The 26,113-nt window shown below is 40.8% G+C and overlaps 1 protein-coding gene across 2 annotated transcripts in view; it reads right to left on the reverse strand.

The window, feature by feature from the left end:
- Nucleotides 1-1,776: 1,776 nt before the first annotated feature.
- Nucleotides 1,777-26,113, reverse strand: part of MARK1 (microtubule affinity regulating kinase 1) — a 47,832-nt gene continuing 23,495 nt past the window's right edge. The window contains exons 4-18 of one of the 2 annotated variants that reach the window (XM_053459655.1): nt 20,199-20,247; nt 19,904-19,969; nt 19,383-19,453; nt 18,014-18,070; nt 15,516-15,752; nt 14,637-14,756; nt 13,729-13,828; nt 12,372-12,484; nt 11,593-11,746; nt 11,041-11,234; nt 10,280-10,380; nt 8,671-8,823; nt 8,254-8,511; nt 6,222-6,266; nt 1,777-2,862 (exon numbers count right to left, since the gene is read on the reverse strand). In XM_053459655.1, coding sequence (XP_053315630.1) covers nt 2,508-2,862; nt 6,222-6,266; nt 8,254-8,511; nt 8,671-8,823; nt 10,280-10,380; nt 11,041-11,234; nt 11,593-11,746; nt 12,372-12,484; nt 13,729-13,828; nt 14,637-14,756; nt 15,516-15,752; nt 18,014-18,070; nt 19,383-19,453; nt 19,904-19,969; nt 20,199-20,247 — 2,073 coding nt within the window. In that variant the 3' untranslated portion in view covers nt 1,777-2,507. The remainder of the gene's footprint in view (nt 2,863-6,221; nt 6,267-8,253; nt 8,512-8,670; nt 8,824-10,279; nt 10,381-11,040; nt 11,235-11,592; nt 11,747-12,371; nt 12,485-13,728; nt 13,829-14,636; nt 14,757-15,515; nt 15,753-18,013; nt 18,071-19,382; nt 19,454-19,903; nt 19,970-20,198; nt 20,248-26,113) is intronic. The other variant, XM_053459656.1, reaches the window with a different exon arrangement.

Consider the following 26,113-nt stretch of genomic DNA (forward strand, 5'->3'; position numbering starts at 1 on the left):
TTAACATTGCACAATCAACCTCCGAAAAGGTTAGCTCTGTACAAAATAACACGTTTATTAAAATGTACCAGCACTAGTGGTTTTCCTGTTTTAATAATTAAAAAAAAAAAAAAAATAATAATAATAAAATGATATATTTATACAGATTTTTTTTTTCTCCCCGGGGATCACTTATTAAAAAGCGTCACATTACAAGCAATAATGAGTTGGAATAAATATGAGAGATAGGATAAAATATTCGCGCTGGATACATGAGAACAAAATTCTACAACCACGTGCGCATGAATAAGTAATTACGTGCTCGGTTGCTTTAAGTGTCGAGAACGGGGGGATTTACAAAGGGGACGCTCTCAGGCCCTGCCTGGAGTCAACAAGTAAACCCCCCTTCAATTCCGGTGGGGTGCAGGTTATAGGTACGATCACTCTTAGCCGCATATATGTATATATATATATATATCCAGCAAAGCCATATATACATACATATACATTATAGAAAATATTAATCCTCTAGCAGATCGGGGGGGGAGGGGGATTCAGATCTCATCATAATTGACTGTATTTGAGGTTTCAGGGTTATTTTATTTTTATTTTTAATAACTAATGCTCCAGATAAGAATTTGAATATTTTTAAGTGAAATTAAAGGGACAATATGATCACTGAGCAATAAATGCCTGGCTTTTAAAGTATTTGCCAAAGAAGCCTAAAAATCTATAGGGGAGAGAGCACTGAGGTCCAAGGACAAAATCCTGACATTTAAATGTTTTATGGAAAAAAAGAAAATGACAAAGTTCATTTAAATTCCAAAAGGCAGAAATTGCATAAATGACATTAAACAATCCCCTATTTTTTTTTATAGGTTTAAGCAAGGATTTAAAATTATTTTTCAGAATAAAAAGGGTATCTTCAGAACCCAAAAGCAGATAAGCAATCCTCCAGTAATCGCGCAAAAAATTTTTTGGGTGCAATAATATATTGTTGGGGCAGGAAGGTGGCTACATCTGTGTATGACTTTTCTGCATCGCCAGGCTCCAAGATCTCCACGTTAAGCGAAGCACCGTGTTTCTATGTTAAATAATGTACTGTACCTTTAAATTAACACCGCGATCAGCACTGGTTATACACACAAGTCACATCCTAGCTTCATCTTATGGTTCTTGTGACCTTCTTGCCCCTGTCTATACGGGCAGGAATGTGGGCAGATAGATAAGGGACTCAGAGAGGAAAAAAATGAGTCTCTGGGGTATATTTAGGTATAGCCCACAGAATTTAATAAATGCCCCCCTATTACTCCTTTTTCCGATCTTCCAGCATATTATAGGCCGTGCGACCCTGACCCTCAAAGTGTAAGTAATGCATTGCGGCATCGCGAGCTGGCATCAATACTATTGTTTCTCAACGGAAGTCCTCAAATAATTGCATTTTTTTTTTTAATGGTATCTATCTACATTGTGCTGGCCAAACAGTTAAGCAAATGTATAGATCAAGAACGTATAGACCATTGGCTGCCTACGAACGGATCACAAAGCTCAATATCCACAAGCCGTCATTTGGATGCGGCTCCTGAACGATGCATCGTGGGAGTGCGAGCATACGCTCTGCCAAAAGCGCCCGTTAACAAGTAAACAAAAAGTTTACAACGAAAATGTTAACTACATTCTACTTATTTGTAGTTTTACATTCTCTAATAATTTGGACGATGCCGGGATAAAAACAGATTTCCCAGAATTACAATGTTAACATTATGGATGATAAATTCTACAACTGGCCTGTAAATCTTATTTTTTTTTTTTGTTTTAATTTTTTTTTTAATACTGTAAACATGATCATACTTCTCCCTCTAAAATACTGCAAGGAACAGCTAATTATGCGTTTATTTACATACAAGAGATCATTTGCATGAAAGGCTCATTGGAGGGTTCACGACAAGGACCCCTAAAGTACAGCAGGGATGTGATGCAGCTTATAAATAACCGTAATGGAGCGTTTGTGTAAATAATAATAATTAAAAAAAATATATATAATAATAATTGCCTACGGCTGCGACAACAAACCGCTTCCTTTCCGCTGAAGATTTTGAAGGAACGTTACATCGTAAAAATAAAATGATCGTCTCCATAAACCAAACGAGGAAGAACAAAAACGACGAGCGACGATCTCTGTACAGGAAACTTAACCCCAGCTGTACAAGATCCGCTTGCGGTAAGCAATTTGTCGTCTATGATACAATTCTATGAACGTAGAACCGAAACAGAACATTCTAGATACTCCGCTGTACACGTGATGTCACAGACTGGTTGTTTTTTTGAGTTGTAGAGTTGATTATAGCGACGTGAGGCCTTACTGCCGTCAGGGCGGCATCCGTATGGAAAAAAGGCTCACGTGCCAAGGGGTAATAAGAGTCCCTTTACTGGTCGACGTTGCCCAAGTTTGCGCCCTTGCGGCATAGGATCCTCCAGTACATTCCGATGTTCTAGGTTACGCTAAACATTCCTTTTCAGTTGTTGCTTCACAGTTTGAGCTCGTTTGCGATCTTGGACGCAATGTTCTTGAAGGCGATGGAGGTCCCGGATATTCTCTTGAAGCGCACCCCATTGAGGGACAGGCGCGGCAGCTTGCACACCTCCATTTCCCACTGGACCAAGCTGTCCTGCCGGGCGTCTCCGTGAACGCAGAAGAGCAGGAACCTCTCCTTCTGCTCGTAGTCGCAGTTGTTGGCGTCCAGGACTTTGCGGATCTCCCTCATCATGTCGTTGGGGTCCATGGAGCTGGTCGTTTTCATGCTCCAGGTGAAGCGCAGAGAACGCGGCTTGGAATCCTTCTGGTCTTCTCTTTCTCTCTCTTTAGGTTCTCCGGATGTACTCCTGAGGAGCGAAAACAAACCAAATCAGGAAATGTACTACTTTTATCAAATAACCCCAATAAATTGTATATTTCTTATAAATATCAAAAATTATATTATCGGTGGAAGTTTCGTGCCATTTCTATACCAAAAACGTTTTTCTCCAATTAAACAAATTCCAGTCTAGTTATGACACCAACGGCCTGGGCCAAAGCACAGCCTCCTCCTTCGAAGCACATGCACGGGCCCTAGAAGCGGGGTCCGTGGACTACACCGCAGATGAGCCCCCCATGGCACATGCCACACGGCTCTCAGGATTTGCCGGTAGCTTTTGGAAGATAACAGATGGTATGTATCTAAAACTAATAAAATGAGATTTAATAATAACTGCATCGGGGGGCAGCCGAAAAACACACAATGGGATACATTGAAGAGCAACGAGGGGCAAAACGCCCGAAACGGACCAAAAATTGGCTTCCTATTTGGTAACATCTATCAGGGTTTAATAACCGTTTACTCACTCCTGCCTTAAGGGGGACGCGGCATTAAAAGGGGATACAGAATACGGAGTCCCAGATTCTCTCTGGTCCCCCCCGAAATCATCACCTAAACGGCTCATCTTCCCTGAATACAGACAAGGATGCTTTCTGATAAAAAGGAAGGAAAAGGCTTAGTTTTAAAAGACTCATAATCCCATTTATTTGGTTTAATAATTAGAACTATTAAACGTGACTATTTATTATCAGGAATACGTTTTTTTGTTAGTATCGGCCTCTTACGTCAGCTGCGCTCTCGCACCCATCAGACTGAGCTACAGAAATACAAGGACGCACACGCTTAACACAGAGATAACATAACAAGCCCCCACACGACGCATGAATTTACTATCCATAGCTTTTATCAGTAACTTAGCACAGGACAAGGTAACTTAATGGGGAGGAATAATCATGCAGCTCTAAGAAGGAAGCTGCTCACATGGTATATGCACTAATCTGTAATATATACAATGTAGAAAAGTTATAAAATCTGCTCATCTCCTAGTGACATCATCTGTGAGATCAGCAAAATCCATACGTGCAGGAATATATAAATGGGCATTTAAAGCGGGCAGGACAATAACAAGAAATAACCGCGGGCAATTCTGCAGCCGGCGGGTGAATTTACCAAGTGCTACAATAACCGTAGAGATTGTGTTTCCATAGCAACAGCCAAATCGCTGCTTTAAAAATTCTGGGATTTATTTCTCTTAAACTTCACTATATATTACGGAAGGATCGATCCTTGTGAAAAAAGTGCTTGGCTGGTCCCGTATCATGTATGGTTAAATCAACGAGTCTACGTACCCATTGAACCATGCATCACGCAGGGCCAGCTCAGCCCTCCTGCAGGAAGAAATGCAATCAATGGCCCCAAGCAATGTAAAGCGAAGTCTAGGAGTAGAAATGGCGGTTCTCTTTTAATTACGTCAATTATATTAAATCTATAAAAATTGTGGGATAATTTATAGCTAATGATGAGTCTGATTACGGTAACACCAAGGAAGGCCCATGTATACTTCTCGATGACATCACATTACAGGAAATGCACACAATGGCGACCCCCTCATTAAGATCAGGGAAGCACCGAGCAGAAAAGCATACGAATAACACAGGGTTTATGTTTGGAGTAAATGCACGACGTTAGCGTTTATTAAAAATGCGTAACGATTAAATATGAGTTACTGTCCCTTTAAAAAGATGTCCTCGTGACAGAGAGCAAAAGCCGATGAGCTACATGATTGCTAGCTCTGTTTTAAAGGGACGCAGCCATTCCAAGCAAAAACAAACAAAAGCGCGTTATTTCAGACAGATCACACGTGATTAGTGTCAGAATTATATTCCTAAAGGTGCAATCCCTAAACAACTTTCCCGTGAAACGCTGCGCTCCGGACGTAGAGCTCCAGTGTAGCCGATGGGTGGTTGGGGGGAAGGAGGCTACATTTCACGCTGTAGAGCAGAGATAGACAACCGGTTTTCGTGGCACTGAAATTCCTGTGATCCGCGGTAAGACTAGAATCATAGGAACCGTGTATAGACCATAACTATAGACCATAACTCCCAAACCACGCCATTTTTCACCGGAAAGCCCGAGCTGTCCCTCTTTCGTGAGCAACGGGAGTCTTAAGTCAGTTGGGGAGACCTTCTGGTCTCCCATAACCGGCCCAGGAAGCTGTAAAACTGTTGGAGATCTGTGCTCCATCCAAGTACAGCATGGTGGCTCTTAAGGCAAGGTGGTTGGTCCTACCCTCCTGCCTATAGCACCCCCCCCCCAACAAAAGTGTCCCAATCTGGACCCCTTAAAAAAAATTAAGGGTATGCAGGGACTGGGTTTATAATTGAGATTTAGGCAGGCATGTTAAAAGAAACAAGTTGATATCAAACATCTGCAGTTAATGCAGATTTACCACGTTTGCGTCCACCCTGCTTAACACGTGGTGTCACCGGTAACATCTCTTGAACATAGTCACGGGAAATCAGCCCAGCTGAAAATTGCTGGTCTCCCGTAAACGTATTAAAAGTAGAATCACACTGTAACTGAAGCCGCTACTGGAAACCATGCTTCAGTTGTGTTATTATTACTTTCATTTAATTAAAAAAAAAAAAAAAAAAAAAAGATTTTTCAGCATCTACACTCCACCTAATCCAACCCGCGCAAACTTCCTTTATTTTCCACAATTCTTCCCTGGAATACCAATGTCGGGCCAAGTAGGAAATAATAACTCGCTTCCCGATCTCTACCCGCATAGTTTTAACAGACTGCACACGGGCCTTTGACACTGGATGTTGTTTCCAGCCGTGTAATACCTCTGTAAAGCTATTACCACAGACACCATAGGACAAGGCAGCTGGAATATACAACACAAATATATATATATCTAAACTGTATTAATAAAAATAAACAACATTAACTTGAATAATATGCTGTGTGGGTGTACAAGCGGGGATAATCTGAAATGTGGGAGAAGCCACAGGGAAGAAGAAAGTTACGCGGCTCTAATTTTGTACTTTATTTGTAATCGGGAAGAAGAAAGTTACGCGGCTCTAATTTTGTACTTCATTTGTAATCGGGAAGAGGAAAGTTACACGGCTCTAATTTTGTACTTGATTTGTAACAGGGAAGAGGAAAGTTACGCGGCTCTAATTTTGTACTCGAGTTGAAATGGGGAGAGGGGGGTGGGATTGCACCTTTAAGGTTTATAAAATGAGAAATAAAAAAACACCAGCATTTAGAAGCTAAGCGATGGTCCGGAGGCGGAAGTGCACACACTGAATAGGTTAGAAACGATATGGTCGCTGCAGAAAAGCAGCCCAGATGCGCAGTGAAGTATAGCGGCTTCCTCACCTGGATGTGTCTGTTCTGCCAGTGGCTTCTCCTTCACTCGGATCCCTCAAAACAAAGTTAAGGTTCAGATTCAATGACAGGTGACAAACAAGTATCAAGAGACGTTCTGTATTATCGTTTAACGAAGTCGTAGGGGGAGGAGTTTAGCAACGCCTCCGACATATCCGAAAGCAATATGGAGACAAGTGAAGCATTTTTTTCTTATCTATGCTCGGCCTCTTGCGGGTTACCAGAGGGTAGAGTTTGTTAATTTATACATTAATATACGAGAAGCCTCTGCGTTAAAGAGGTTTTAGTAAATTCATAAATGACTATAGCTCGGGCTCCTTGTCAATCACTGATCTTTGGAGATTATTAAAGATTTGCCTGATGGAAGCAGAGACTGGTGGCAGCCTGTGGCAGCGCCAGTATTATCTGATCATGTTCCTGTCTGATCTTTCTTTCCCTCCACCCTTACAAAAGCTGCCTCAACAAATCTGCCACTTAATCAGAGGAGAGATTACTAAACGGAGAGGGATTTTCCCATGGCACACATCAGATGGCTTTTTAATATATTTTCATCTTTATTATGATTAGAATATTTTTTATTAGTATTTTACAACTTTAATGCCATTACATATGTTTATTTTAGTGTACCGAATTGTAAATTGTAGGACATAACTTATGTTCTACAGCCTCTCCTGATTAAAACACGAAAATTCTTGTATATTTCAAAGAAAAACGCTAGTCCCCAAAACGTTACTTTTATTTACCGTTTTGCATGTTTGAGTGTTTTTTGCGTGGATGCAGTTTTCAGGTTTTGGTCCCGGAAGTCATATTTATGTCATTTAACTCCTCCCCCAGCTTCCTCTACAGAAACCAACAGCAAATAGCAACCGGTGCTGGTGATACATGTGATTGGATGCTGCTACTCTGGCTAGAATGGGAGTTGCACTGAGCATGTGCAGGAAGTGTACTGATGAATGCTTCCTGCTTTTGGTAGAGACAGTCGGGGAGGTGTCAGATTATTATTATTTTTTTTTTCCTTTAAACATCAATAACTTAAGAGCGCCAGCACCAATTTTCATGCAAATGGACTCCAATATCCATTCAACATGGAAACTGTGCTGGAGTGGACCTTTATACTCATTTCTTACAGAACCAGGTTGATGTTCTGTTTCAAAACTCCTTCACACTTTTTTTTTTCTGGTTACCTACGAAATCTAGAATATTTATCCTAGCGTGCAAGTGACCTCCTTTCCCTGACCGGCTGCACATTTACCAGCTTTTAGAACCTCTGCCGAGCAATCTGTATTGAAATCAAGACGCTGCCTGCTCCGACAAATTAAACAGACGCTTACATTACAAAGGAAGACCGATATCTGTGGGACCCGACATGTGAGAACATCAATTAATATTTAAAGGCCACTTATTAACTCTCTCTCTCTCATATATATATATATATATTATATATATATATATATATATATATATATTATATATATATATATATATATATATATATAATTTTAGCAGAGGATCAGGCAGTATCCAGAGGTGGCCCTGGGCACATACTCGATGTATTACAAGGCTGAAGCCGTATGAAAGTCACGCTGCTGGCTATATTACGCATGCTCCGCTCTCAGTATGTTCTCCCCCACGTGCAGGATTCAGAATAGATCCCGTCTGTGCCAATGGCTGAACTGGGTAACGTGAAACATGCAGAGCCATGGGGGCAGAGACTCGCATATTTACCTAAAAGGAGCAGATTATAGGTCTGTCCCATTAAGAATGGGTTGATTAGAGGTGTTTAAAGCACCGACGTCTAAGAAATTGGTGGGTATGGAAATGGAAATTTTAGATTTAGAAAATTTTAATAAAAAAGGTATAAAAATTGGTTACCAGAATAATATTTTTGTATTTCCACGTCCAAGAACGGGAAACCAATTCTACAGAAGGAAAGCAGGAATCGCATCTTAAGATAACTTCTGAATTCTTAGAAAACCCTGTTACACAGAAAAAAAAGTCCCCCCCCCCCTCCTGCAATACCTACCTACGCACAAACTTGGAGGTGATCTTGCTGATGATTCCAGTTGAGGTCCCCCTTCTAGAATGGGAGAACTGGTTGGTCTCGTGGGCAGGCGACGCCGGCGGCCCGTTGTAAGTGGCCGTGCGCCGATCCCTGAGCTGCTCTCCGTGGAAAGTGCTCCGGCTGGTACTTCCGCGAGGGAAGCGGGTCCGATCTGGAGTGGTGCTGCTGCTGATACTGTGGGCAGACGGGGAAGTGGCAGGCACTCTCTGAGATGCACTGCTGTATACAGATACAAGAGTATATCAGCAGATAGCATTTAAAAGCAACTGAAATAATTGTAATTAAAAGTAAAATCCTATTTCTAAATATAAATTGTAATCACAATTTTTAATTTACATTTTTTTCCCTTTTCTTCTCTATAAATCTCGTTGTGATTACCTCGGCCGAAAGCCTTCGGTCCCGTCTTTGATAGTAGGCAGAGTGACTTTTATTGGGTGCCCCGAGGCGGACATAGACTTCTGGTGGCGAGGTCGCGTTGAGGGGGCCGCGGTCCCCGTAGAAGCTGCGGTCCCCGTAGACATTTCTGTTAAGCTGCAAAATATAAACGTGACTATAAATTAGTAAACAATTAAATGGCGGGCGTAAACTATAAGTGTGTGTGTGGATGTGGTATCCCCTTCACTGGCGGTGCCCTTTCACCCTGCATACCCTCATCTTCATTCAGTTTCTTCCTCCCTGGTCTGAAAGAATTACGTCAATTTAATTTAATTTTAACACTATGGCACAAAATGTTTACAGACTGTTACCATAGTGACCACTGTAAACACAATGTGAGAGCACATTTGTTAACATTCTTAAAATGCTTCAGTTGTATATATATATATATATATATATATATATATATATATATATATATGTATATATATATATATATATATATATATATATATATATATATATATATATATATATATATATATATATGTATATATATATATATATATATATATATATATATATATATATATATATATATATATATATATATATATATATAAATAACTAATTGGCAGAGATAACCTCTTTTCTATAAAACAGGACACACCTACGCTAATTAAATAAACCTGTGATTTTCACCGATCGGAAACCCATTATTATCTCTGACTAATAGATCGTTTAGTGCTATTTTTAAGCACGATACTTGCCATGATTTCATCAAAATGTTAAGATGACAGCTCAGACGTTATGTGGGCAGATGAGAGTTACCAATCGATCCTCTGCAGATATAACGTACGGCCAAATGAAATGTATTTTTCTCTTGTAAAACCCCAATAAAAGGGATTTTTAAAAAAAATATGTTCAGGACATGTGAGGCCAGGACCTCTTTAGGATGCTAGGAGGGCAACATGGGCTCTCCGTGCGGGTTTATATCCCATAAACCCCTGCCAGCTTCTCAGAAGCAAAACTGATAGAAAATATGAATATGGTAATAATATTCCTAACGCTAATACCCAAGGATCAGATATTCCTCTATTCTAAACCTATTTCTCATATCGTCACTACAGATGTCTTAATGGTTCTCTCTCCACTGGAGATATGCAAAAAAAAAATAAAAAAAAATAAAAAAAAAAGCCCATCTACATAAAGATACCAAAATTGGGCCACAAACTCCCGAAACTAAACCCCTGATGATGTTTCAACACTAATAACTTCCTACTATGTATGGGGTGAACGGAGGGTAAGTTGAAAGAAAATTGTCCAAAAAATGTTATTATCCTTGTTAAAGATTTTACACAATATGCAAGTTTTGGTGGTTTGAAATTACTAAATAGTTGATTGATACCACTGATGCTATTATAATCCAAAAATATATATTTTTTTTTATTTTTTCACCAAAAAAAGGTTACAAAAAGATTGCATCCACGCTTGGGGCTGGAAGACAGTTTGTGTAGGACCGCTCTGTTGAATAATGTAAAGTATGTTTAGATGGCTACCAACTTCATTATTTGAAGGCATTCTTCCCGGGGGACAGGATTGAAACACGCACCTGCTATCTTTCCCATTTTGTACGGCATTGGGTCTGTCAGTAGTACGTTCACACACGTAAGTGTTTCTTCTCGTCATCCCGCTGCCGGGGAACAGGCTATTCTAAAAACATAAGAAGGAAGCAAGAAGTCAGTAGGTTTCTAGTTCTGTTCATTAACAGAGATGTACAAAGAACAAGAGGTCGTCCTCTGAGACTAGAACAGTCTTTACAGTGAGGGCAATAAAGGTACGGAATTCACTGCCAAGCGAGGTGGTGCTATCAGATATGGAGGCCTTCAAAAAGGGTTTAGATACATACAGCGCTATTGTAAATCGAGAAGGATTTTTCCCTTCTTGATTACAAAATAAAGGCGGCGGCAAAATTAAAAAAAAAAAAAAAAAAAAAAAAAAAGCTTAATTGGGGTTTGTTTTTTTTTGTTTTTTTAGAAAAAAAGCAGGAAGCATAAGTGTCATTTTCCAATGGCCATGTCATATAAAAGAAAAACGAAACAATAACCCCTTAAGGACAATGGGCGGTCCTTAAAACCATTGAACAATGCATTTTGAGCCCGTACAAGTACGGGCTTTGTCATTAAGGGGTTAAAAGTGTGTCCCCCCCCCCGCCAAACAACTTTAGGTTGCCTGTTGGGACAAACTTTATAGGTAATATATAGATTTGCATGTAAAACGAGATCAAATAAAACCTAATCTACTCATTTCAGATTTTTGATTGCACATAAACAACAAAAAGGTCGTCCCCGCCGCGCTCCGCTGTTTGCTTACACTTGTGCCCGTTGTAGACTTTTTCCTCTCTGGTCCGGTCAGGGGGCTGGCTGCCACCTCTCCTTTGGAGCCCACCGTAGTGCTGCTGAGCTTCCGAGACCCGTTCTTATCCCACTCCTCTTTCTGCTCACTTTCAACACTGTTTGCTTGTCCTCGCTTCGTGTAAGACACGGACGGTGGGATTGATGGCCCGGCTGTAAATTTGAGGACAGACATTGGTATCAAAGAGCGTTATTATAATATCTGGGGACCCTCCATTTTTACCCCAGAGGCTCCGAGTATCACATCTGGCCCCCAGGCCCCTGGTTTCAGTGTTTTTATACACTGTATGAAAACACCAAATAAGACGCTACTTCCGCGGGTTACGTATCGCTGCCTGGCGCTCTCCAGACGATGTAGGAAGGGCCATACGTTGGGTGCCATAGATACAGATACCGTATCAGAGAGAAGACACAATATGGGCCAGTGGTATACAGACACTAGTAGTGGACATGTCTGTCCCACAGAGCTTGCACTCTAAGTTACACGTTCTCTCTCTGAATGGACACGTACCATGGTCGCTGAAGCGCCTCTGCTTCTGATTGGCTGATATGCTCCTCTGAACTTTCATGTGCGCGGGAGAAGGCACAGAGCTGTTATTTAGGTCACTGCTAGGCCGAGACCTTTGACATAGGTTGGTACTGGAGACAGACTCGCTTCCCTCGAACTGTGAATCAAACGCCAGACAGATACAACGTTTCAATAACGGGCAGCAACAACTTCAACCGCTCATACACACTGGCGTCTTTTGTGGAAGGTGGTAGCTTTTGTTGGGCAAACAAGGAAAAGGTTTCAGGACCTCGGAGGTCTCTTGTTGAGATAGAATGGAATTAAATGAAATTAATTAGATTTGAAGACACCTCTAAGGTCTGCATCGGTATGAGACTCCACATCTACTTTCTATGTCCACCTAAGAGATCGCCTTTGACTAAAGCCTTCTCGAGGACCAATACTGGCTTTATCTATTTTCCTTATAATAATCAAATATAAGAAGCACAAAGCCAGAACATTCCACAGAATGACATCATAGGATGTTATATGCTGATTTCACTAATAAGATCATGGAAATGCGGTCCTAAACGGGGAGAAAAGTATCTTCTCGACTCCAAGGACAGTCTATCTTATCGCCATATAAATCGCTATTAAAATGAAAACATGTGGCAACCGGCGACCTTCCTTGTCATGGGTCCAGCACATGTTCACGATAAAATCTAGTCTTTGTGGCTGATAAGTGACCGCAGGAGGACTCGAGGTCAATGAGGTCAAGAATATGGAAGAAAAGCAATGCTCACCTCTGGCGGCTTTCTCCCAAGAAGCAAGTAAGTAGCCATCACTTCATCGTACTTGTTATTCAGCACGGCCTCGTTAACCTCCTCCCTTGAAAATCCCATGGTGACCATAATATCTACAGACAAAGCACAACTCATTAGGAACCATGCGCGTCTACGATACCCTAGAAAGTCTGTTTACCGGTACACACTCATAATATACGCAGCCGTTCAAAACTCTAGGGTCACTCAGCTGTTTTCATCGGAAACAAGGACATATTTGCTGTAACATAATTGCAAAGGGGTTTTCTAACCATCAATTAGCCTTTTAAACTTGCATCAGCGAACACAACGTGCCATTGGAACACAAAGGAGTGATGGGAGTGATAAAGGGCCATTGGAACACAGGAGTGATGGGAGTGATAAAGGGCCATTGGAACACAGGAGTGATGGGAGTGAGAAAGGGCCTCTGTACGTCTATGATGATATTTCATTAAAAATCATCTGTTTCCAGCTACAATAGTCATTTACAACATTAACCCCGTCTGTGCTGAATTTCTGATCGACTTCATGTTATTTTTTAATGGAGAACATTTGCTTGTTTTCACAAAAACAAGGACGTTTCTAAGTGACCCCAAACTTTTGAGGGGTAGGGTCCATCTGCATTCAGAATAAACCCGCATCACACTGGGATCTGTAAGCGTTTCTGGTCGTACGTTTTGCTACACTGATGCTATTGAGGAAAATAAGCATTTTTATATTTAAAATATCAATAAAACGCTTCCAGTTTGGCTTCATCGATGTCTGGCAAAAACGGTCAACTTGCTTACCCGTCAGAGAAAAATTATTGAAAACTAAGAAGAAATGCAGAGGAAACTTCATAAAACTGATGCTTGGGCTGAGTAACGATCGGAAAGCTATCTTTCTGTTTTATTTAGAACTTGACAGATTATCTCCCAACATCTAAAATCGAATACTACTCAGTTAAGAGTCATGATTTCCGATGAAGTAAGCGTTTGAAGCCAAGATCGGTAGTTTCCATGGCGACTGTGTTTACGCAAGCAAAAGCAGGATATAACCTACAGAGCAGCTGGGTTCAATTTCCAGGATTTGTAAAAGCTTAGAGAACCGACCCCCAGCAGACGAGTCTCCCACTTAAAGGGACACTCCAGCCATCACGTCCACTTTAATGCATATGACAGCCGAGTGGTCCCTTGGGGTGGTCTACTGGCGGACCCCAAGCGCATGCACAAAAAGTGCTACTTTAATACGCATCTCTTGTTCAGGTGACCAGACGGCGATCAGCCTGCGCACACAACGCAGCACAAAGGGGTCTTTTCTAAATTAAAAATAAAATCAGCAAACGCTGGCATTCGTTCACCTATTCTTTTGGTGTCATTATAATCCTGTTCAGGCTCGGTGTACGGCTTTAATTCTTCATCCTCGTAACCAACATTCATCCACCGGTCCTTCATGATTTGCTGGGGAACATGAAAACAAAAAAAATCACTTTATTACATATACTGAACGTTTGGTTATAATGTGTGTGGGGGAGGGGCATGTATAAATATTGCTAAAAAATACAGGATTTCCACTGTGGGAAAAATAATTTTTTACACAAGGAAACCATTTGCAGGTTTTTGTTTTTGTCCTTGTTTATACCTGCAGCATATTATACGGCGCCGTCCATTAATATTGGCACCCTTATTAAATATGACCAAAGGAGGCTGTAAAAATGTGTTTTATTGTTTAACCTTTTGATATTTTCTTGCAAAAAATACACAATACTCTGCAATTGTTTGACATCCATGAGGGCAAACAACACAGGTTTATTATATATATATATATATATATATATATATATATATATATATATATATATATATATAATGTACACACACATATATATACACTATTGGCCCTTTTAGCCAATATTTTGTGCCTCCACAAGATAACATCTCTGAGTCTCCTATAATGCCTGATGAGGTTGGCAAATGCATGGCAAGGGGTCCGAGACCATTCCGCCATACAGGATCTCTCCAGATCCTTCAAACTTCCAGGTCACCGCTGGTGGACTCTCCTCTTCAGCTCATCACACAGGTTTTCCATGGATGTTCAAGTAGGCAGGACCTCGACATTGTGGTCAGAAAACCATTTTTTGTGTTGATTTCGATGTAACCTTCCCTTTTTTTTTTTTTTTACTAGACTAGTTTACTAAACTAGAGAAACCAGACCACCACCCAACATGGCGGCAGTTTTGTACATTACGCGCGGACGAAGCCCACGTACCTCTAAGCTGCCTCGCTTGATGGGATTGAGGACCAACAGTTTTTTCAGAAGGTTTTCGCAGTCTGTGGACATATAGAAAGGAATCCGGTATTTTCCGCGTAAAACTCGCTCCCTTAATTCCTTTTTGGAAAAGAAAAGAAAAACAAAAAAACAGGGAGTGTTACTGCAGCAACGTCACAAACGAGACAAGCAAATTAAAATCACTAAATCATTTTGAATGTAAAAGATCATAGGAATCTGAGGAATCTGTAGGCGCTTTATACATAAAGCATAATAATAATAATAAATAATAACAGGAATAGGTCTACTCATGTGAAAACCCCAAAAATAAATATTTAAATAATAAAATTAATTTAAATAAAAGAAAATTTCTTAGTCATCATTGCCCTGCAAAACATAATTAATGCTAATTCCACTTTCCTCTTCAACCTTTACGAAACTCCCTTTTTTTTTTCCCTTTCTATACTTTCGTTGACTATTTAAACTACCTGAGGCTCTTAAGACAATGCGGTTTGTGGTTTGATTTGTGGGAATCGAAAGGCAAATTAAATTACTAAGAGAGATGCAATTTCTGTGGTTTTCAGTGAATAAGCCTTAATTAAGCTGAATCAGCAGCCCTCTAGTAATTAGCCTTTTATTGTTAAACTATTGTGTTTGTCTAAAACTCATAATTTCACAGAATTTCAGGCACAGATTGTTGGAACCTTTCTAGATCTTGGCTATTTTTTTTTCTAAATCCATCTTAGTTTGGATTATTTTATGACTTAGCTGACATGTCGGAGTCTTAATATATTAGTCCTGTCTAGTCATAGACATCCCTATATGAGGTTCGATTAGTCGGGGACCAGACTCCAGAAGACCATCTTTCACAATGCATACCTTTAAATTCTGCCCGTCAAAAGGTAAAGATCCGCTCACTAGTGTGTACAGAATGACCCCGAGGCTCCAAACGTCCACTTCGGGCCCGTCGTATTTCTTTCCCTGAAAGAGCTCTGGAGCCGCGTATGGTGGGCTCCCGCAGAACGTGTCCAGCTTGTTACCAATGGTGAACTCGTTGCTGAAGCCAAAATCTGCTATTTTGATATTCATGTCCGCGTCAAGGAGAAGGTTTTCCGCCTGTATCGATATATATGGGAAGGGGGAATATAGATTAAAAATGCTCTTCCTTCTGAGAATAAGCCACGTTATTTATGTTTAAGGCTCCTGCAAGGCTTATCCACGACTGCCCCCAAGATCTGAAGGCCTTAGCTTAGTACATATTCGTAAATGACAATTCTAAGAAAAGGTAATTTGGAGAAACAAATATTTTTTAACACAATTTTAAATGTAAACTCAATATTAAGGTTTTAAATTTGTCACTTCTTTCTATATAGCTTCTAACTATATAGATTGTTTTCAATAGTAATTTATTCTAATTATTCTAATTTATATCTAATATATCATCTGATATATGTTCAAAAAAGGTTTCAGGATCTCCTGGTATGAGAGTAGGTGAACTAATTAGTGTTGTGGGCTTTTAGACAGATCAAAAAAGGGGAACCAGAGGATTCCTTTGGAGAATCTACAGTGTCCATCAATGAATATGTGATCCAACCAAAGCGTTCAAAAAAAAAATAAAAAAAAATTATATAAAAACATTCCTGATCAGCGCCTGTCTTTTGCCTCAGCCTGTTTCATGGCATTACAGACTGATTTGGCTTAATAATTAGAATTTAACAATAAATATGTTGGGACTAAATTCGCCTGACAATACCACTTGCAGCCAGCAGGGGTAGCAATGCATAGGTGTGTAATTTTGGATGTCCATTTGTTTAATAAAGGCAGATTATGACTATCCATTCATATGGGGTACGTATTCACACATTACCCCGTAGAGTTGCTTGAACGTATACAACTTGGCTGTAACAATAGTGTAAAAGCAAAGGAAAAAAATATATATATATATTTTAAAAGATCCTCCCTAAAAAGGCTAATAAAGGGGCACCTTTATATCTTAAAAGCACGGTTAATTGGTTCCATAACATCTATAAGCAAGCGTGATATTTGACCTATACACGGGGCTTCAGAATCTAAGTAGGGTTTAGTCTAACAGGGAACACCGACAGCCAGCTTGGTTTTCTCTGGAGCCAGGGTAAGAGTTATTCATAGAAAACTTTATTAAAAACAGCAGCAAAAACCTTGGGATTAATGGCCTGGGATTAATGGCCAGGGATTTGTCCAGCCCTGTCTGTATATGTATATTTAACCCCTTTGAGACTACTGGTGTAGTAGGTAAGTCACTGTACGGCCAGTGACCGGCATTGCTGGCTCTCTCTGTCCAGGCTAATGATGTAATGGTGCATCATAATGGGAACCCGGTAGTTACAAGAACGGTCTAAGGATCTCTGTTCATGTTGCACTCTGGATAAGGGGGTCTCTGGTCATGAGAAGGAGGGCCATTAAGGTTGAGGACATTAATAAGAAACTAAATAATTTATATATATATATATATATATATATATAAATTAACATATGAACATTTCTTTGGTCCTTTAAGGGGTTAACAAGGGCTATGCGGCAAAGCTGGAGTTTGACAGTTTCAGCTTATTGATAAAACTACGCATTATGAAAAGTTAAACGCTTCTGATGGAGGCCTTGATTTCCGCTGTATAATGTATCTTTCAGATATTAAGCAATGCGTTATACCCTTGCCAGGGTTTTCAATTAACGTCACAAAGTTTTCATAAATATTCTACTGTTTTGTTCTTTTGTAACAGTTCTTGTTTTGTATAACGTAACGTTTTTAGGCAGCTGCATATCAGCCATTTGTATCCCATCTCGCTCCGTTATCTGAGCCCAAGCTACTGGCCAAACACCCTGACTCAAAACAGAGTGGCTCAGTCTTCATCAAGTCGGAAACAGTGACTAATGAAAGTCTACGGAGGAAGGACTTCATTAGCATTGCCATAAAGCATCAGCTCGGTGCGGTGTCTCAGCAGGGACCCAAAGTGACCCAAAATATCACATGACTGACAACAATGGCGCCTCCAGGTATATTTTATCAAGTTTATTGGAACAAAACGGGATTAAACCAGGTTTGTATTAACGTCAACCAACATTGCTGTACACAGCGCTGGGGACGGGATGTTATTGTACACAGCGCTGGGGAGGGGATGTTATTGTACACAGCGCTGGGGAGGGGATGTTATTGTACACAGCGCTGGGGAGGGGATGTTACTGTACACAGCGCTGGGGAGGGGATGTTACTATACACAGCGCTGGGGAGGGGATGTTATTGTACACAGCGCTGGGGAGGGGATGTTATTGTACACAGCGCTGGGGAGGGGATGTTATTGTACACAGCGCTGGGGGGGGGCGATTATCACAAGAATGATTACCTTTAAATCTCGATGCACAATACATTTCTGATGACAATACTGCACGGCAGATACAATCTGAAAGATACAACGTGAAAGTAGAGAAGTTTTAATATAATACAGAAAAAGACATTTAAATCATTAATTCAGATGATTAAAATAGTGCATATATATCTCTAGACAGACGGACACCATACAAAGGACACAGAGCCCGCGAGTCCATGCGCAGGCAGGCGGCGGGAGTTTGTATTAATATAGCCCCATCGACCCCCCCCTGCCAGCGGCTACGCATCCAGTAGCACGCGAGCCGCTAAACAGGCTGGAGCGCCGGCGCATGAAAAGGGGGGGGGTTAGCTTTTCAATAGGATAGCATAGAAAGGAATCAATATTTCTTTTAAATAAATAATTAGCCGTGCCACTAAAGAGTTAAATGCTTTTATGACACTTCTAATAATACGTTATTCATAGCAGGAATGATTATACGACATTCCGAAGGCGCACAGAGCTCCGGTCCTCGAGGACATGAAACACCGTTATAGATCGCCCTGCGCAATACGGCATCCCAGAGGGAGTTAAAGTTCATTAGCCGGTCGCCGGAGGAACGTCTTCCTGCGCCCGCCGCAATCTCCCGGATCTATGTTATAGTTCTTGCAAAATCCCGAATTGCCGAAAGAGCTTCCAATCACTACCGGCAAACGGGTGCCCCCCCCCACACCCCATATGGGGTCTCATCTGCAGTATGATGTCACTCAGCACTTAAGCTCCGCCCAGTGAACGGCAGGCTGTAAAACGAGACCTTCTATTAGGGTCGCAAAACGCAGCATCATAGGAAATAACCCAGGGACAGCTACGGGGGATGGGGGGGTTAAAACTAAAACTTTTATATCATTTTTATAAAATAGTTATTTCTCTGCGGTAAGAGAAACGAGATAAACCGAAAAAAACAGGGGGGAGGAATACGTGTCTTTGAACCAAAGCCGAGGTACCCGTCTCTTTAAAAACGGCCCCAAACTATAAGGGTGCACCTATAATCTGGCCAATACGGTAATTATTATTATTAGCTGCACCACTTAAAGGGGCAGCGCTCCAACGTTTCCGTCCTCTCCGTCTAACTCATCCCCCCCATCTCACGTTTCTCCCGGTGACTAATCCGGCGTCTGTTCCCAGGGCGAGAGCGCCTTCTGTTACCCGAGCCGCAACGCCCCGTCAACCAGCGAGGGAGGAAAACAGCTACCCCGGTCTATTCACAGAGGCCTAAATATAGCGCGGCCATCCCGTACAGTACAGAACTACCAGCTCGCTTTCTTCAATGAGTCACATTTCCCAAGCGGGGGCGGAATAACAGAGGAGAGGGTTGTGAGATCCGTGAAGGAAGAGAGAATCTTCCTACCTGCCTAAATTTCGCCCGCGCCTCCTTCTCCTTCATTCTTCCGTGGGCCACTAAATAATCAAACACCTCTCCTGCAAAGAAATAACGACAGATAAAAACGTTAACTTCAAGGGATTATTTGGGGACCCCCCCCGTTACATTACATTTTTGTTTGCGGCACGCCCCCCATGCTAAAATTGACAATATTTAAAATTAATAATAAATGGAAGTGTCTCCATACATTTTTATTATCACATAATTTAATGAAAAATGCATCCTTCAAAAGCTAAAAATATTCAATTTTTATAACAGTTCTATTTTTGCCCCATAATATAATGTTTTCAGGCGGTTGCATATTAGCCGTTTGTATCCGTTATCTGAGCCCCAATCTACTAAACACGCTGACCCTGGGAAACAATAGAATGGCTTGGTCTTAATAAGCCAGCTGGACTAAATACCTATTGTATTTGAATGAACGCAGGCAGCTGCTGGCTGAGAAGGATGAGATTTGCATTTATACCAAACAAATTCAGTGTACTTACCCCCGCTAGCATATTCCATTATTAGGTATAAGGTCTTCTCTGTCTCGATGACCTCGAAGAGTTTTACTGAAAGAGAGAAAAGAGACTTATAGATGATGTAAGACGAGCCACGTGTACATATAGCAGCTTACATGCGTCTCCCAGTGGCCCGTGGACGACCAATCCCATCATGCTTAGTTGTTGGCGAACAAAAATCTATACCTGGTTAAACTCTGAGGGGACAGTATGTAATTGGAACAGCCTCCCAGCAGAGGTGGTAGAGGCTATGTTGCTATATAAAGCGAAGAACACTCACCGATATTTGGGTGATTTAAAATCTTCATTATTCTGACTTCGCGGAATAACTGTTAAAAGAGAAGGAAAGGGTTAATGTTGCCTGTTTTTCTTGACATGTGAATAACAAGGGTTTAGAGAATCACGCTGTGTTTTTCTGGGATATCCCTTCTATTTCTGATTTTAGATTTCCTAAAATAACTAAATACATAAAAAAATATAAAATACCGTACTTACCGGCGTATTACACGCACCGGCGTATAACACGCACCCTCGCCGGAACCGGAAGTGCGGGAGACGCGGCTGCAGATCGTGCAGCACAGAAAGTTATCGGCGTATAACACGCAGGTAGGGTTTAAACTTATTTTTTTAGATATAAAAGTGCGTGTTATACGCCGATAAATACGGTAATATAAAATAAAAAATATATATTAACGGTTCATCCAACTGGTTACTTTTCCAAACAGAAGCTTTCTCTCCCCCCCCAAAACGGCGGAGAAGCGGCTGAAGGACATTGCGAAAGCTGCAGATGACCATTTAACCCCTTAAGGGCAATGGGTTGTCCTTAAACCCATGTCTTGAAGGGGTTAAACGGACTGCAGAACACTTTAGGTCCTGATTGTACGTCGCTTCTTCTTAAAATTCCAACCCCGGAGAGCCGGCAGCGTTCCGGGTCACCGTATAAAGAACAGAGCCCAGAAAATGACCGTCGATTTCATGGAACGCGTTGTCCTCTTCTGATCTTATTATTATTATTATCAATTATGATACCGAATTAAGCAATTCCCAAGATTATCGCACAGCAAGAAAGACATTAAAAAAGTTTAATACCGATGTGTCCACCGATCGCTGTCTCCAAACCCCCCGTTACACTCGCACGTTAAGGGCAGTATTGGCTCCTGAAAGGTGATTTTTAGATGGAAGTCGGCGGGCATACGCTTCATCTTTACACAAATGGGTTAACGCCACACGTAGTATCCTTCTCCCCTATAACCCAGGATAAATACCCTCAGATATACGAGTGCAGGATCAATCCGGACGAACACACACACACACATTTTATATATATACACACACACACACACATATACATATTACATACACTCACAAACATATACACACACATAATCACCACTAGGTGGCAGCATTATTGACCAAGAGGCAGGATAGTGAACACTGTAGAAAGTCCTAACCGTTTAAAAAAGGCACATATCTATCTATCTATATATATCTGTGTATAGATATATACATAGATACACACACACACACACACACACATTTATATATACACACAGAATCCCCCGTTCTGTCAGAGACAGTATAATGTATATAATCCCCGCGTTTAAGTGCATATCCGTCAACTCAAGCCCAAGCGCCGTCTAGCTCATGCCTCTACACGCCACTGACAATTCTTAGAAATTCCACTTTATTAACGCTCCGCTGGCTTCAAATGAATTGCAACAAAGTAGAAAAAGAAGAAAGTAGTGCGTGTATCTATTAATTAGTGCCTGCGCGAGTGTCGGCTTTAAATCAACTCCATTAAAATAGCAATGTTAATAATGACAACATTTTCCCTTCTTCACAAAGCCATGGAGAAAAGACAGCATATTTGACGCTAGTTGAACCGTGAAGGGTTAACAGATTTCTTTTAAAAAGCCATCGGTTACTGGAACTTATTTAATGAATTATATAGCGCCACCATATTCTACAGCGCGGTACAATGGGTCAACTCTGTGTAAGTAGTGCAGCACATAACAATTTCAACTCACGGAAACAGGATCTGCTCCAAGGAACATACTTCTTATAAATAAAAACAATAGAACTTTTGTAATCACAAAAGGGATAGATTATATATATATACATATACATACATATATATATACACACACACACACACACACAACTGTTCAATAGTCTGGGGTCACTTAGCTGTTTTCATGGAAAACATGGAAATTTCCAGCTGTAACATAATTACAAAAGGGTTTTCTAACGATTAATTAGCCTTTTAAACTTAAACTTCGATCAGCGAACACAACGTGCCATTGGAACATAGGAGTGATGGGAGTGATAAAGGGCCATTGGAACATAGGAGTGATGGGAGTGATAAAGGGCCATTGGAACATAGGAGTGATGGGAGTGATAAAGGGCCATTAGAACATAGGGGTGATGGGAGTGATAAAGGGCCGCTGGAACACAGGAGTGATGGGAGTGATAAAGGGCCGTTGGAACACAGGAGTGATGGGAGTGATAAAGGGCCATTTTTTTTCCCTGGAGGGTGTCTAGGACATTAAACTGTCCCTTTAAAACTTTACCTCTTTAAAAATGCTTAATACATTGTAATAAGATTCTGCAAACTGAAGTAACCCCCAGGAGGAAATACCTTTTAATTAACGGAGGCTAATTCAGTTTGTAATTAAATCTGGGCTATGAAACGCTATAATAATGAGATTCAAACTACGGTCTAAAAGCGGTCCCCGGAAATAAAAGATACCGTTTATGACGAGTACTTATCCAGAAAAATACATAAGACAATTTTGAAAGAAAAGCACATTGTGTCCATTAAAATATCATGAAATGGATCAGAAATCCAGCACAGACAGGGTTAATGTTCTAAATGTTATTGTAGCTGGAAGCGGCTGATTTTTAATGGAATCGCATCATAGCTGTACAGAGACCCTTTATCACTCCCATCACTCCTGTGTTCCAATGGCCCTTTATCCCTCCCATCACTCCTGTGTTCCAATGGCCCTTTATCCCTCCCATCACTCCTGTGTTCCAATGGCCCTTTATCCCTCCCATCACTCCTGTGTTCCAATGGCCCTTTATCCCTCCCATCACTCCTGGGTTCCAATGGCACGTTGTGTTCCCTGATCCAAGTTTAAAAGGCTAATTGATGGTTAGAAAACCCTTTTGCAATTATGTTACAGCCAAAAATGTCCTTCTTTTCCATGAAAACAGTCGAGTGACCTCAAACTTTTGAATAGTAGGGTATCTTTACTAACAACCCCCGGAAAGACTTTTTTTTCCCCAGAAAGCAAGCTCAAAACATACAAATACAGTTTAAAATATATCCTTACTTTCTTTAATAAATGATTTGTTAATCATGAAATAGATTTTATTCAATGTAAAGATGGGGACCCCGCTCCGTCATTTAGAGGGAGAGTGAAAATGAAACATTAAAATCGACGCCCCCACCATTAGGAAAGGAGAAGCGGACTCTGCTCAAGAGCTTACACTCTATTAGGAGGTAAAAGGGGCACGAGATGGAAGGAGAGGAGCTGCTTGGGTCGGGATGATGTGACGGCAGATTGGAGATCAGAGAAGGGCTTTCAGAATCTCGGTTGTTGCTATTAGGAGGATAGAGCGTTGGGATTTTAGCGAGTAAGAGGGGAGTCTGATGGAGGGGATTCCTGGAGACGCAGATAAATTCATTACACTATCCATTATAAAGAGCTTCTCCAGCTGGAAGGGTTCCCCCCGCCCTGTATAAAGTATAGTTCAATCAGTGATGTGCTAGCGCTCAGCTCTTCCAACATGTCCAAAACCTATTAAAAGGGAGAATCAGAGTATACAGACACTGAATGGAGGAATAAAATATATTTTAATATAATAAAAATATTAATAATAATAGTAAGCGCTCTGGTAGGGATAACGATTGGCCATTAAGAAAATGCGTGAGAATAAAGCACTCAAAAGGTCTGCTGACCAATCAGGCCACCAATGAGAACCCATGACCTTTTTTTTTTTTTTTTACATTTTTCAAGGTTTTATTTCCCCAAATTATTATTATTATTGACTTAAAACTGCCCAAAGTCACTCCCTCCCCCGGTCCCGTCCCAAAATGAAATTTATTTATATAGCGCCAACAAAAAATTCCATAGATCTTCTGCACCTTACAGCACCTACTCCTTAACGCGAGGACGGCCACATACAGACTCCTAGCCGCACGCCAGCGTTTAAATGCCACGTGCACGGGGTGCGGGGAACGGCTGACACATCCACGCCGGTTATTAAGCGCAGCGGCCCTGCTGGGTAATTGCATAGGCTGCACGTTCGCGTTCCGTCACTCCTATAGGAGCCATGCGGGTATATATATATATATAGACCACGCAGCTGCTCGGAGCGGGGGTATAATATAGAACACAGAAGGGGGGGCAATTCGGCGTCCTCTGAGTGATCGGATCCTTTGTAGGTCACAAAACCTCTCTCCAGCCTAAAATTAGACCGAGGACTAGCTGGATCTGAATGCCTCCGAGTCTCCTTGAGCAAGCCGGCCGTGCCCTACGCGGTCCGCGGCGCTAATAAAAGCCGTTACACCTACAGAGAGTCCAGATTTAGAATCTTAAAGCATGCGCGCTGCCCCACTATAGACAATGCATCTATACATTACGCGTTGATCATCGACGCCAGCCATGCAAGGTTTCTGTTAACCCCGCGGTGGTGAAATTGGGCAAAGCGAACGCCATTAAGTTATCGTACTATTCTGGTATTGTTGACGATTCTGGAATATAGAATAAATCCAATAGTCTAGCCTAATGTAGAGAACACAAAAACTGGCAGAATTTGGCCCATCCGGTCGCCACATGCCTGTGGGGTACTAAAGACACAATCATTAACCCCTTCAATGTTGCAATGACAACATCTCAACACTGAAGGGGTTAATGATGCACAATCTTGGAGGGATCATGCAACAAACACTCGAGTATAATATGTATTCATGACACCTGGAAAAGTGGTAAATTGTGAGAATTTATGGTATACACACACACACATATATATATATATATATATATATATATATATATATATAAATAATAATAATAATAATAATAATAATATGCACTGGGTGAAGGAAAAGCACCATAAAGCCACTGCTTGGAGACGGAAAAGGCTGCAATTGGGTGAAAGCACGCCTTAACAGGTATATGGTCAGATTATAGAAAATGTGTACAATAAATGTAGGTCTTTAATCCTCAGTCTCTTAAAAAGTCACAACAGAAAAATTTCACACCACAGTAAAAAAAAATTATATATATATATATTTTATAATCATTAATACATAATAATACAAAATAGGTAATACATAACAGATATTATTATTATTATAATGATAGACTAAAAGAAAAATACCCCGTCTTCCTAGAATTCGGGCTAAAAGCTAATGGTCAGTCTAGAACGACCCCAGACTACGGGCCATAAATGACCGTAAGCTTCAGTAATTGGGGTGTTCAGAAGGATTTCTGCGCTCCTTATCTCAGACCGAAGCCCAGAATCAAAGTCTGTCTTTTATAAAGATAAAGAAGCACCGTTATCGGCTTTAGTGCCGCCATAAAAATGATTCTCAACCCCATCTTCAGGTTGAGAGGAACGTCCAAGTTCCCCATTGATTTTCTACTAAACAAAAACACGGAGTGACCTCATTAAAGTAATAAAAACACAGGTAAGATGGGGGGAGCCTGATCTTGGACAAGGGGGGGCACCAAAAAAGATTTAACCCTTTGGCTGCTGGGGTCATGACCTGCTTTAATCACACACTCATACTTTGAGTGGGTATATTTGCCTTGTTACATCTTCATCTATCAGAGGAGAAACATTTTAATCTATTGATTCGCATAAAAATAAATCCCAAAAAAAATGTAAAAAAAAAAAATTGGCAGTGTATTAATTCGTAATTAAACTTTTAACACAACTTTGAAATTAAAACATAAGGGAAAAAAAATGCACCTGTGTGTTGGGGGAGGGGATCTGTATCTTAAATTTTTAATGCATACTTGAGTACATTTCAAGTGGATCCCAGAGGGTTTTTTTCGTACCACAAACCGGAGCTTGCATTGTTGAATAAGCGAGGCTTCTGTCTGGGTAAATTTCTTGCACATGCTCAGTAGCAATCCCACAGATTGGTTGCTACTTCCATTGACCCTACAGGAAGTAGGAAGT

This window comes from Spea bombifrons, chromosome 3 (genome assembly GCF_027358695.1).
Source record: "Spea bombifrons isolate aSpeBom1 chromosome 3, aSpeBom1.2.pri, whole genome shotgun sequence".
NCBI classification, from domain to species: domain Eukaryota; kingdom Metazoa; phylum Chordata; class Amphibia; order Anura; family Pelobatidae; genus Spea; species Spea bombifrons.